General features: G+C 34.7%; 1 protein-coding gene across 1 annotated transcript in view; it reads right to left on the bottom strand.

Annotated features, from left to right (window-relative positions):
- Ap3b1 (adaptor-related protein complex 3, beta 1 subunit) overlaps nucleotides 1-14,804 on the bottom strand; it is a 245,036-nt gene that overhangs the window by 192,636 nt on the left and 37,596 nt on the right. Inside the window, exons 3-6 of the mRNA XM_013015820.1 lie at nucleotides 9,604-9,678; nucleotides 5,016-5,111; nucleotides 4,273-4,433; nucleotides 1,202-1,268 (exon numbers count right to left, since the gene is read on the bottom strand). Coding sequence (XP_012871274.1) covers nucleotides 1,202-1,268; nucleotides 4,273-4,433; nucleotides 5,016-5,111; nucleotides 9,604-9,678 — 399 coding nt within the window. The remainder of the gene's footprint in view (nucleotides 1-1,201; nucleotides 1,269-4,272; nucleotides 4,434-5,015; nucleotides 5,112-9,603; nucleotides 9,679-14,804) is intronic.

The raw sequence follows: 14,804 nt of genomic DNA, 5'->3' as shown, positions 1-14,804 counted from the left end.
CCCAGAGTTCAAGCCCCACGACCGACAAAAAAAAAAAAAAAAGAAATACCCTTTCTCAAAACAAAGCAAACACATTTATAATACTAATACTAAAACACACCACTCTTGATTGTTCCATATCTCTAACCCTTCTTATTACTTCATTTTAAAACTATTACTTGTTCTCAGGTAAGTCAATATTTTATAAATCCTAATAAATTACTGAATTAAAAAATTCAACTGAGGGAGAGGGAGAGGGGTTGGGGAGGTGGGGAGATAAGAAGGAAAGGGATAGTAGGGGAAAAACAAAGGAGGAGGTAACAATGCTTGATAGGAAAAGTACTTATTACCTTAGTCATATAATTGTAACCCCTCTGTAAAGTATTTTTACAATAAAAAACATATTAAAAAAATTCAACTGTAACCTAGAGCAAATCATGTTGTGAGGTAAGCCAAGCTCAGAGAGACAAATAGCATATGTTTTCTCATATGTGATCCCAGATCTAAAATACACCAGGACATGATAAATTATACAAGACTCTAGGCATTCATAGACAGTGAGATCAAAGGAAGATACTCTTAAGGGAGGAACACAACAGTGCAATGCTTATGTGTCTCTGATCATATAAAATAATATTTATCTAAATGAACTCCAGTAAATGAAAACAAGAGGTTTTTACTTTGTTGTTATTTTTGTTTTCTTTTCATCTTGTTTTTTCATTTATCTGTCTTTGGGAAGGTAAAGGGGGAGGGAGATAGAAATGGAGGGACAAAGGCAATAGTGGTATTCACTAGGCACTATGTTGAAAATGAACTATATAACTTCAGTGGGGACAGGAGGGAAAAACTAGGAGAGTGAAGGAAGGGGTGACACTATCCAAAAAAAATGTACTCATTGCCTGACTTATATAACTGTAATTCCTCTGTATATCACCCTTATAATAGCAATAACAATTTTTAATTCAACTGTAAAAAGCAATGAACATTTAGCCACAGATTAAAGACTTTTCTCCAACTTGCCTTTCTTCAGATTTTAACAAAGAAACATGTGCTAAGCTAAAATCCCAAATACCAAATGTAACCCTTCTAATTATACAGTAAATTTTATAATATTGTAATAATAGACAATATTTTGAAATCAGTAAGTATAATTATAATATATAATGATGATAACTGTAAATAAAGAACCATTCTACTTTAGTGACATAAAAAGATTACTTACAGTACTTTTATCTTTTAGAAGTTTTTCAATTACTTCAATTAACATTTCCTTCTGCTCTGGATCAAGACTAAAATATAAAGCAGTCTAATTAATATTTCTATTTGATTCCAACCTTAAACAATGATTATCATCCTATGAATTATTTCCAAGAAAAACAGAAACAAATTTAAAGTAAAATGGCACAATTTTTCTCATAAATGTATCCTAATCCTGCTTTGTAAAGCTGTTCATATTAACCAAACTAGAAACTCATGCCATTAAGGAAGTATTTAAAGAACAAGTCAGGGTATGGCTCACGGAGTATATTGTTTGCCTAGCGATCACAAAGCCCTGAGTTCAAAACTAGTACTACCAAAAATAAGAAACAAAAGAACATGTTCCCTGTTTATTAAAGTTGGAAAACTTTAAGGAAGTAATTGTAAGCACATAGATCACAACTCCATTTTTCAACTAGAGGAAAAAATAATAAAATAGCGAACATTTTTTTACACTATGGATATGTGATTGCCAAAAAACAGAATTTCCAAGTAAGAGCGGTATCACATTGGTTTGCCAATGGAGATATGTATTATAAAACTTGCCACCTAAAACTAAGAAAAATAGCAGTAGCAATGAGATTAAAACATTTGATATGGGAGAATAAGAGTACTGGACAGCTAGAATCTAAGATCTATACAGAAAGAGATTAAATGTTGGGGTGGACTGTAAAGTAGAGCTTAGTAATTAGACACACTTTGTGGGGGGGGGGTCATGCATGTGTTTGTGTGTATGTGTGTGTGCATGGGTGCGTGCCTGGGTGCTGTCTCTGACCTTTTTTGCTCAAGGCTGCTCTACCACATGAGCCATAGCTCCACTTGAAGAGTCTTATGAACTTTCCTGCCCAGGATGGCTTCAAACCAAGATCCTCAGATCTCAGTCCCCTGAGTAGCTAGGATTACTGACGTGAGCCACTAGCATTTGGCTTATACATTAGTTTATGACAAGAAAAGATAATGTATGAAACTAGTAAAACCCTGCCAGTTAACCTCTGAATTTATGTATTTTTCAAATATTACATGTTTTTTAACACTGTAACTACTTACCATCCAAATAATCAAACCATTTGAGTGGAGGGAGGGGCTGTCCTGGATTTAAACAAAGCCACACCAGTAATATTTAAATACCTTATGTTGCATTTTAAAGTAACTGAAAATTTATGTTCTACTTACAAAAAAGAAACATGAAAATCATGAATCAAAACAGTACCTCAATATTTTTACTGGCCACATTCTTCACAACAGCAGGAAAGAGTTCAGATGCTCTTTTTTTTAGAAAGAGGGTCTATTCAGACTCCAGTATGAACTGCAATCTATCTATTATAAGTTTCCCATCTTGCTGGGACCATAGAAATATACCACTATGTCCAGTTCACTTCTGTAGTGACAGTGTCAAATGCTTTTCTACCCAAGTTGACCTGGTACAGCAACCCTCCCAATCTCAGCTTCCCACATAGCTTGGGATGATAACAGGAATCCAACATTATGCCCTGCCATAGGTTAATGTGTCTGGCAAACTTTTCTGCCTAGGCTGGCCTTAAACTATGATTTTTCCATTAACAGTCTCCCAAGTAGCTAGGAGAACAGATGTCAACCACATGAATTTGCCTAACCTTTTAAATTATTTCAAGTTACAGTTCAAATACTCCTTCTCCAAAGCCCTCCTTTTGAATTTTATTTATATCTTTATTTTCTCTTAACCCTTATAACATGATGAAATGGCTGTGGTTATAACTCAGTAGTTAAGCATTTACTTAACATAATGGCCTTTTTCCTATTAAAGACATTGTTAGTGAACCTTTATATATACATATAAATCATGTGTTAATATCTTCTTCAATTACAAATTAGTTTTAATTAGCATATGATTTATTTCTTTCTCAAAGATATGACATGTTAAAAAAGAATAAAATTAAGCTATCTGGCAGAAAACAGATGGAATAAGAGATAATCAAGTTAAGTGAAATAAGCCAGATTCAGAAAGGTAAGTACTGGGAAGAGGAAGGGGACAAAAGGGAGAATGAGGGAGAAAGTGACTCTGATAAAGATGCAGTATATAAATGGATAGGTTAACATAAAACATGAACAGAAAGGAATAGGTAGAAATGGGACAGAGAGAGAAAGACAGACAAATACTGTATTTTTTTCTCTAATATATTAGTTTAGATTAGTTTAGGGTAATAATAAAATCCATATAAATTTTTTTCTTTTTGATCAGCCATGGGACTTGAACTCTCTGGGCCTGGGCACTGTCCCTCAGCTCTTCAACTCAAGGTGAGTGCTCTACCACTTGAGCCACATTGCCACTTCTGGTTTTCTAGTGGTTAATTGGAGATAAAGAGTCTTTCCTGCCTGGGCTGGCTTTGAACCACAATCCTCAGATCTCAGCCTCCTGAGTAACTAGGATTACAGATGTGAGCCACTGGCAAAATGTTTTAAAGAAATGTTTTAAAGAAAGTTGACTGTTAAATAGCACACCTTCTACTGATTTATATATCTAAAACAAATTGCACAACACTATGAAAACTACACCAGAAATCAAATTGTCTCAAGAAAGCTTGCAGATGTTTTATGTTACATGTGAGACATCTCTTGGAAAGAATCACTCTTTAGGAAGTAGACAGCAAGAATAAAAATGAAAGAAAGGGAAATGAAGATAAGTGAGTTGTAAGGATAATATACTTAAGATTCTACTCTATAATAAAAACAGGAAAAATCTCCCAATTCTCTAATAATACATATATGTTTTTATGTGTGTATACTAGACAGACTATATAAATGAGAATTCATATTTTTACTGTTTTCAAATTATAAAATCTAAAAATCATCCCAGGACCTATTACACTAATAACAAATAAAACTATGCATGGGATCTCTATAGCCAAGACAAAATTAAGGATATGTATAGACTATCTGTAGAAGAAAAAGTCATTTCACCTGAGTATGAGATCAGGATAGTCACAAGAGTTAGTCTTTGTGGGGTACAACATTCCATGTAATGTAACAGATCTTTAATATTACTCATGAAAGACCTACCTGTACAATTTCTGTATTGCATGGGCTGCATTTTTCCTAACATATGGTGATAAGTCAGCAGCAGCTTCCTTAATAGCAAGCATCATGATAGGAACAATAATTGGCACTCTGATACTTGACAGAACTCTCAAAGCACTTGCACGGATTAGTTGATTTGGATCCTAAGAACAGTGTAAAATATGCATCAAACTGAAAGCTCATAATTTTTAAAGACATCTTTTGTCACATAAATTACAGGTGCTTACTAGAAATAGTAAACATATTAAAATAGCAAAAGTCAGTCTCTTAATTTAAAATGAGAAAGAAAAATAAATGTTTACTTCTCTGAACAAGATTTAAAGAAATGTTAAGATTATAATTTTAGTTGATTTTTATTACTAAATGTGCTGAGATTTTAGCATCCCTAATAAAGTGACTATGTCATAAAAAATGTCTTTTGTCCTCTACCTATTTTCAATAGCTAGTTAGTAGAATTATATAAACAATTCTTTGACATATGGAAATAATTATATTGCACATAAAGAAGCACACAGAAGCTAAAACTTACAAAGCAAAATTCTACTTGGTTATATAAGTCATTTTCTAGGTGTATTGAGTAGGCTCTATAGGAAGCTTGGAGGCTTTTTAACTCCTTCAAGACACCACTGGGTTGTTTAGTGGATTATTGCTCCACTTCTTTAAATGACACACCTTCAACTGTGCAGAAACCTTGTAGCTATTTGCCTGCTTAGTTCAACATTTACCTTCAAAGCGCGCTGAAAAGTGCTTATGGACAAGAGTGCCAAATCCTGCTGTTCTTCAGCATATCGGACCAGATAAACATATACCAACTTCTTGATCTGTTTAAAAAAAACAACAACAGTTATTTACTCCAAGCCAGAGTGAAAATTTAAAACTCAGTATTTTCTATACCAAAATTCTTTTTCAATTTTCCTCATGTAAGTAATGGAACCCAGTAGTCACAGAGCAGGCTGCAGGATAATGACTGGCAAGAGAAAAAGCTTGAGAAGTAGGCACTTTCATAATTCAGTCTATAACAATGACATCCTATCAAGATATCCCTTCCTAACAAAGGAAATTTTAAAAATTCCTGAGCAAAGCCCATATAAAAATATTAAAATGTTAATTGTTTGAGAAAATATTTCAAAAATCAAAGACATAGGTAAGAAGAATAATTTAAGCCCTGCTCTGGTATTGGAGCTTATGTTTCTTCATCTATTAAAAGTTGCTGGAGCCCGATTCTTCATATGCTAATATTCATAATCCAGCATATATTTCTAGCTCAATAAGAATGTGTGACAATGACAACTTAATGCAATAGAAATTCCAAGAATGATTAGATATGTTTTTTGAATGTCATTTTTAAAGGCAATAACAACTACTAAATTTTTAAGAAAATAATGAATGGAAAAAACAAAATAAAAATTAGATTTTGATCAATTTTAATTTATCAGTTGCTTCCTTCTATCTCATAACCCCTAACTCCTTAACCTCATTATTGAGGTATCACTATTAACAATCTAATAAGAAACTCACTTCTTTAGTAAAAGTGAGAATGACTTCATTCTACAGATTTATTATCAATTTATTATCAGCCTCTGTATGCTTCGTGTTTAAACCAGTAGTTCTCAAATTTCAAAATCTGCATAATCCAAAAACAAATGTGTTAAATAAACAAAATGATTTTACAAAAAAATAGGTTTAAAAATTAGGTCACATTGTTTTGTAAGATAGGAATCAATATAAACTATAGCTAATGTTTTAGATTATATTTATGTTTTTATTCTTACAATTACAATTTTATACGTATTTCTCTAATTCAGGTATGAGAAACCTTTTCTCTGCTAAGGGCCATTTGGATATTCATAACATCATTTGTAGGCCGTACAAATGTATTAATACAGGAACATGCTACAGGTAGCCAACAAGAAGCATATGTGTCTGTCCTGTCAAGTACCAAATAATCTCTCAGAACTTATATAGTCTTCCTAATTGTTTAAAGATGAGTAACTTTCTTCCCAATTAGATTTTGATTTTCTAAGCCTAAAACAGTATTAGAAAGGCATTAATACTTAGAAAACCACTAAATTCTTGGTTGAGTGATTAATAGCAGTTTCCATATATCTAATCAAATACGTCAGATGTACAAGATGAGTTCTCTTGAATCTACCTTGAATAATATGCACTAAATAATTGCACACTTATCTATTTTTTCAAAGTATATTGACGGTTTTGATCAAATTTCTAAATCTGGCACTGAAGAGCTCAATGACTGTCAGCTGTGTCATATACCAATACAATAGTTAGCTGATTTTTTCTTTAATTAAGACTTTCCCAATAGATTACTACATCTATGGTCTAACTTCCTAGGTAGGAAGTTATTGCATAGCAATGTCTAGAAGGCCACCAATAGAAGTCGTAAGTATTGAAAAATTGGTCCTAAAGTCTTTAACTTCCTTGGTTTTTTGCTGTTTTTACTGTTCTTTTGTTTTTAAAACTCACTTAAGGTAGCCTTTTCATCTCTAATTATGCTCAGATTTTACTTTACATTTCTCTGGAAGGTTTAAAAGAATCATTGCATCTACTCTGCTCCATTTCTTTGACATTTCTCAGCAACACCTTTATTTATCATGTAACTGTACAACCAGCTCTAAAAATGTATTATGAACTCCAGAATATATCTAGCAGTTTATAATGGCAATATTGAAACATTCAGAACCACTGCTGAGCTAGCAGGCATGGCTATAATTACTTACTATTGGAAAAGGATTTCTGTGACTGTTATGGCAAAAAGCATAACAATATTAAATCACAGAAGGTTGCAAAACACTAAATTTGTTCTAGTTCTCTTATAAGAATCAATCAATATTGACCACAAGAGGCCTATGCACTGACTGGATGCAGGTGTGCAGAGAAAGCCTACTTTCCCTGAAACCATTCTGTGACCAGAAATGGGAGTAGTTAAAGCTTCGTGACTACACCATTCTCTGATCAGTTACTTTCATTCAATGTTACAACACTCTTTGCTGTAAAGCTAATCATAGCAGAGCTCCAGTAGTCTGGAAAAACACAGGCAGATATGTTTAATTAGTTTATCAATACTAGCACATCAAACTTCATGAGTTATTGACTAAGCCTTTGATTATTTTTGTACTATAACCACTGATTGCTTACTAGGTCACTTTTGTTATCAGCTGACATCTGATGGCAGACGACATACATCAGTTCACCAGTGTATGTAAGGTAGTATGTACTTATAAAAATGAAATTTTGCACATGATAGCAAAAAAAGATCAACTCTCGGAACACAAATTTTTAAGAAACTTACATCAGTTTCCCCATAACATGAGATTAAGTACATTTCAAAAAAAATAAAGTTTTAAAGAACAAAAGCAGTCCAAAACAAATAAATCAGTAATTAAGTATACATTGGCATTTGTTACAAAACTAGACAACATACTAAAATCTAATTGTAACAGTGAAAATTATGCTCATAGGAAAGTTCTATTATTGATAACTATTGAAAAATATACTGAAAATTATAAACAACTATAAATAAAATATTCAGTACAAAACTTTCTGTCTACAAAACTAGTATTTCACAGGAACAAGTTTATTTAGTACTGATTTCCAATAGACCTTGAGAGTTTTTAAAATTGTAACAATACCAGATGTTAAAGAGAGGTTAAAAACACGAAGGTAGAAAAAAGAACTATCAATGGTAAGGATCACACTGAAAGGAAACAACCTTTTTTTTCTTGGGGGGAGAAGGTCGGGTTGTAGGGCCTGAACTCTGGGCGTGGACGCTGTCCCTCAGCTCTTCAGTTCAAGGTTAGCACTGTACCACTTGAACCACAGCACCACTTCCGGCCTTTTTCTTTTTTTGCTTATGTGGTGCTGAGGAATTGAACCCAGGGCTTCATGCACGCAAGGCAAGTGCTCTACCACTGAGCCACCTTCCCAGCCCCATGGAAACAATCTTAAGAGGAATAGTGTGGCCTCCACCAAGTAATATAACCCCTTTGCCATCTTGTCCTGTCATTTTGGCCAAGGTAACAGAGGAGTTAAACTGCCTAGAGAAACAGGTAAAATAATGCAGTAATAACAGAACCAACATCACAGGGTCAACAGTGAGAATAAAATGAGTGCATCAGTGTCAGGCACTAACAACCTTGCACAGATATTTTCTTTGCTGGTCCAAGGGCTTATACTCAGGGCCTGGAGACTGTCACTGAGCTTTGTGCTCAAGGTTAGCACTCTACCACTTGAGCCACTGCTCCACTTCCAGCTTTTTGGTGGTTAACTAGAAATAAGAGTCTCACGAAATTTCCTGCCTACCTGGCTTCAAACTGAGATCCTCAGATCTCAGCCTCCTGTGTTATTAGGATTAAAGTGGTGAGCCACCAGCACCCAGCTAAATTCTATTCTTTTGGTAACACTAAGACCAGCTTCACCTACACCTCATGATTTTTCTAAGTTAAATTTTTGATTTTTTTTTCAGCAATTTGGACTTTCTTCTACCAGTAGCCATAAAACTAAATTACTTATCAAATTAGAAGCTCAGGTAGTATGACCATAAGACATCAAAGAAAGGGTATGTTTAAAATGATCAATTCAGAATTCTGGATAAAAAGCAAAGAAATATCTACTAAATTGTGATTAAAAGTATAAATATTGAGGGAAAAACTGGGAATGAGGGAAGGGATGACACTGTCCAAAAAGAAATGCATTCATTGCCTGACTTATGTAATTTATGTATATCACCTTTATAATAGCAGTAAAAAATTAAAATTAAAAACAAAAATGTGTAAAAATTATATAAATATCTCCCAATTATTAACTGATATCTTAGAAATAAGTTATAATAAGCTACGATAATCTACTTCATATTAGAAAAAGGTTTACTGGAGAGATGTTCAAATAAAAGAATCTACTGTACATCATCCTAAAGTATGACCCAGGTAGTCTTTTCCTTTGCTCTACTTAAAATTTTCTACTGCCATTATCAAGCCATGATTCTTTTATTTACTATACATAAAAAGAACTGTTTAAATGAAATCCTTTGTACAACTGATTGATGCCAATGTTTTTAAAAGATTGTAGACAGAGGCTGGAGATGTAGCTCAGTAACACATTGCTTGTCTAGCATAAACAACGAGTTCAAGTCCCACCATCACCAAACAAAAAAAGAAAAAGATTATGAACATTGTAACTATATAACTAACAAGGATTCAGTAATATTTAAATACCTAATGTTGCATTTCAAAGTAACTGAAAATTTATGTTCTACTTACAAAAAGGAAGCATGAAAATCATTAATCAAAACAGTACCTCAATATTTTTACTGGCCACATTCTTCACAACAGCAGGAAAGAGTTCAGATGCATTTTTCCCTTTTGCAATCATCTGAAAAATAAAAGATGAATATTAGAGCAGAAATTTCTTTTAGATAAGTTACTTGAAAATAAAATAGATATTATGGAAAATTCTACATACACTAAATATTTGCAAAATTGTGACATCAAATAAGCTATGTAAAACAGCCAAACTCTTCACCCACTCACCCAATTTATCTCAACTATCCATAACAAAGACTAAACACTGCTGTGAGTCAATATAAATACATATTAAGGAAGAATTATATGGCAATCTAAGATATATTTTCAAATATGTACAATATTTTTCTCCAGCTGGTCATGTTGTAAATACTTTTAAGTATTTGTAGTTTTTTTTTTATTTCCCAATTTCTTACATGAAAGATGTAGGAAAAAATAGGAAAAAAAGAATGTTACTAAGAACAAACTGATTTTCATGCAGTTGGTTTTCCTAAGTTCTACTTGTCCAACCATTATTTTCAAAGTTCTATACCAAGAGCTTCTTCCTGAACCTGCTGAAATTGAGTGTGACACCATCTCTTCAAATCTCTGAGATGATTCTGAGATTTCATTCACTTTCGTGACTGTCAACTTCTATAGGCAAGATTCAATTCCTCAAAACTCTGAGCCCAACTTCCACCTCTCTCATGAGGCGCCATTAAAAGTCTCTCATCCCAAAGATGCTGTCCTAAATCCAAACTATTTTTCAAGATGATATGCCACTGATGGCAGAATTTCCTATTTCTATCAATTCTTTCCAAGTAACAGAAACCCTCTTTTTCCCCTTCATATATACACAATAACTAGGCCTTGTTACTTGCACTTATATTAATCCCTTTGAACTGCTACTATTCTATGCCAACAGTACCTCACAAGGGACTCTTCTATCCATACTGTATATCATAGACAATCTAATATACTTAAAATTATACTCTGGGAGATGAGGTTAATCTCCTGTGGTAGAATATACTAGCATGCGTGATGCCCAAGGGTTTGATCCCTGGTACTTAGAAACTAAAACTAAAACTAAAACCCTTACTTTCTACATATCAGCTCTCCCTCAAAAGATTTCAAAACCTCACAACTATCTAGAGTCCAGGCCAAACTATTTCATTTAACACTCAAATACCTTTTACAATATACACAACCATCCAATCTTTTTTTTTTTTTGGGGGGGGGGGTCCAGTCGTGGGGCCTGAACTCTGGGCCTGGGTGCTATCCCTCAGCTCTTCAGCTCAAGGCTAGCACTCTACCACTTGAGCCACAGCGCCACTTCCGGCTTTTTTCTTTTTTTGCTTATGCGGTGCTGAGGAATCAAACCTAGGGCCTCATGCATGCAAGGCAAGCACTCTACCACTGAGCCACCTTCCCAGCCCCAACGACCACCCATTCTTAAGCTCCTCAACCTAACGTTTTACCCCAATACTCTTACCCAATCAAAGTGATCTTGCTCACTAACAAAATATTATCCATTTCTAAGTTGAACTCTTCTACCTATGGTCTATCAAATTCTACTCATTGTCCCTTGTTAGCCATCTTCTAACAACACATGCAGAAACCAAATTTCTAATCTTACTATGCCCTGGAGTTTACAATCTACACTTTTCATTTGCAATTCCCTATATACTACCATGTATTTATATTATTTTCATCTTATACTTCTCTGTATTCCCATTTCCTTAGCTCATTCTCAAAATATGTTTATATGCCTTTAAACAGTCTAGAATTAGGTAAACACAAAATGATTGTTTATAAATATCACAAAAAGTGAAAATATAAAAGGTAATAGATTTATTAATGACAAATAGTGTATACAGTATTGTATGAGTATGATACTTTAAGCATTATGAAGTGTGTAAAAATTTTTCATATGACAGGTTTGAAATATCTGTTTAAAGGAGCCAGGCATGGTGATTCTGTGACTCCTGCACTCAGGGTAGGCAGGAGGACTGCAAGTTGAGGCAGCCCAGGCTATATAACAAGACCCTGTCTGAGAAAACCAAAGAATAAACACACCAAAAAAAAAAAAAAATCTCTTGACTTTTTTATACATTCTATTTCTTTGCCTGCAACATTTACAGAAGACTCACAAAGTACTGATCTTTACATGATTTATAAACCTTTTCAATTTCCTTATCTAAAGTAAGATGAGAGAAATCAAATGCCCTTGAAGGCCTCTTCCATTTATTACTGGGGGTTGAGTTCAGAGCCTCAAACTTTCTACGTAACACTCTACCATTGAAGGACACCCTAGTCCGGTTGCTTACAGCCTCTTTTTTCAGATAAGGGTCTTTTGCCCAAGCTGGTCTCAACCTCCACGCCCTGGGGCTCCACCACCCAAATACACAGGATTACAGGTGTGTACCACCATACTAGACTTACTTTCTGTTTGTGCCAATGCTGGGGCTTGAACTGAGGGCCTGAGCACTGTCCCTGAGATTTTTTTCTGTTCAAGGCTGGTGCTCTACCACTTGAGCCACAACTCTACTTCTGGCTTTCTGTTAAGAGTCTTACAGACTTTCCTACCCAGGCTGACTTCAAACTGTGATCCTCAGATCTCAGCCTTCTGAGTAGCTGTTATGGGCATGAGACACTAGTGTTCAGCTTTAGACTTACTTTTGAGATAAGATCTCAATAACTTCTACCCAGGCTGTCCTCAAACTGTGATCTTCCTGACTTTGCTAAGATCTTTTTAACTAAAGATAATTTCCTAGCCATATGAAAGAAATTTCAAAAAATTTCTGCACAATATTGTTCACTTGAAATAACATCTCAGAAAAACACTACTCTTAAGTAAAATCCTAAAGAATACAAAGATGTAAGACATCACCTCTCCATAACAAAATTTAGTACTTAATTGTAGATGAACCTGATGAATCGAACATCGCCTAATTATCACACAGTTCTTGGTTCTTAGATAGCTTTATCTAACAGAAGTTAATAGTAACTGACAGTTGAATACCAAACAACAGACTACAGCATCTATTCTCCAGAGAAGGCTCTTCAACACACAAAAACTACCCAGAAAAGCCATGAAAGTTACTCTTTTCCTACTAGTTAATGATATAGAACACCATCCCATGTGTTTATTGACCATTGGTATACTGTTCACAAATGTCTGAAGTCTTTTTTTTTTTTGGTCCGGTTGTGGGGCCTGAACTCTGGGCCTGAGCACTGTCCCTCAGCTCTTCAGTTCAAGGCTAGTGCACTACCACTTGAGCCACAGCGCCACTTCCGGTTTTTTTCTTTTTGCGTATGTGGTGCTGAGGAATCGAACCCAGGGCCTCAGGCATGCAAGGCAAGCGCTCTACCACTGAGCCAACTTCCCAGCCCTGTCTGAAGTCTTTTTAACTACCTTTTTCACTGAGTTAATCGCTGAATTATAAATGTTCTTTATGAACCAACATGTTAGATTTATTTTTATTTTTTGTCAGTCATGGGGCTTGAACTCTGAGCCAGGGAGCTGTCCCTGAGCTGTTCAGTTCAAAGCAAGTGCTCTACCACTTAAGCCATAGTGCCACCTTCCAGTTTGCTGGTAGTTAATTGGAGATAAGAGTCTCACGGACTTTCCTGTCTGGGCTGGTTTTGAACTGCAATCCTCAGATCTCAGCCTCCTGAGTAGCTAGGATTATATGCTTCAGTCCCTGGCACTCTGCATGTTAATTTTTTAATCTATATTTTAGGTATTAATTCTTAAACAGTTAGAGGATTTGCAAATATTTGCTCCATCTTGTGGTTGCCTTTTCACATTCTTGATGTAGTTCTTTGAAGCACAAAAATTCTGGTAAAATCTAAACTATGTTTTCTTTTGTTGCTCAGGTTTTGACATCAGAACTAAGAAGCCTTTGTTATGTCCAATATCATGGAGCCTTATTTCTATGTTTACTTTTTAGAGTTATATAGTTTTAGCTCTTACATGGGTCTGGGATCCATTCTGATTTGTTTTCATGTGGTTATCTAGTTTTACCAGCACTATTTACCATTGGGTGTTCTTACACCCTTACCAAAAGTCACATGAGCTGGGACTGGTAGCTTATATCTATAATCCTAGCTACTCAGGAGGCTGAGATCTGAGTATTGAGGTTCAAAGGCAGCTGGGCAGAAAAGCTGATGTGACTCTTAGCTCCAATTAACCACCAAAGTGGAGCTGTGGCTCAAGTGGTAGAGAACTAGCCTTGAATGAAAAAAGGTTAGGAACAAGTGCCCAGGCCCTGAGTTTAATCCTGAGTACTGGCACAAAAACAAAGAAAAAAATTTTTTAAAAAGTCATTTAAAGCCATGCACCTCTAATCGTAACGACTCAGGAGGCTGAGAGATAGAAGACTCAAGTTCCAAGACAGCCCCAGTAGCAAAGTCCTAAAGACCAATTAACAGCAAGACTGGATGTGTGGCTCCAGTGGTAGAGGACTAGCCATGACCAAGAAAGCTGAATGAGAGTGTGAAACCCTGAGGTCAAGCCATGGAATTGATTTAAAAAAAAAAAAAGGCATTTGATCAAGTATGTCAAAGTTCTGGGATCTCTATCCTGTTCTATTGGTCTTTATGTCTAGCTTTATCCCAATACCTCACTATTTTGATTACTATAACTTTGTAGTGAGTTTTTAAATGAGGAAGTATATATTTAATTTGTATAATAAATTTATTACACAAATGTATCCAAATTTGTATATACAATATAATATTTATATATACAAATTTGTATTTACAAATACTGTATATACAATCAATTTATTATACAAATTACCCAAATTTTCTTTATAAACTTCCTAAAAATAGAGTATATAGCAATTACTCTTTCTGTCTTTTCTTTTTTAGGACATTATACTAGCTAAGCAAGTACTTTGCCACTGAGCTATACCCTGCTTCTATAACAATTACTCATATGTAGCTATTTTTACATTTCTTTTAATACACTTATTTATACTTAAATTACATTTATGACAATCTAGTAACCCAGAATGTGAGAACATCATTATTTATCAGTCTGAAAGGAAGACAGAAAATATTATCAAATGCCACATTTTCAATTTTTAAAAATTGAAAAAGTTTTAAACGTTTCCAAAGACTATTGGCATGAAAGAGAGGAAGGAAGGAAGGAAGGAAGGAAGGAAGGAAGGAAGGAAGGAAGGAAGGAAGGGAGGGAGGGAGGGAGGGAGG

Source organism: Dipodomys ordii, unplaced genomic scaffold (assembly GCF_000151885.1).
Source record: "Dipodomys ordii isolate 6190 unplaced genomic scaffold, Dord_2.0 Scaffold28, whole genome shotgun sequence".
NCBI lineage: Eukaryota > Metazoa > Chordata > Mammalia > Rodentia > Heteromyidae > Dipodomys > Dipodomys ordii.
This window is presented reverse-complemented; position numbering and strand designations above follow the sequence as displayed.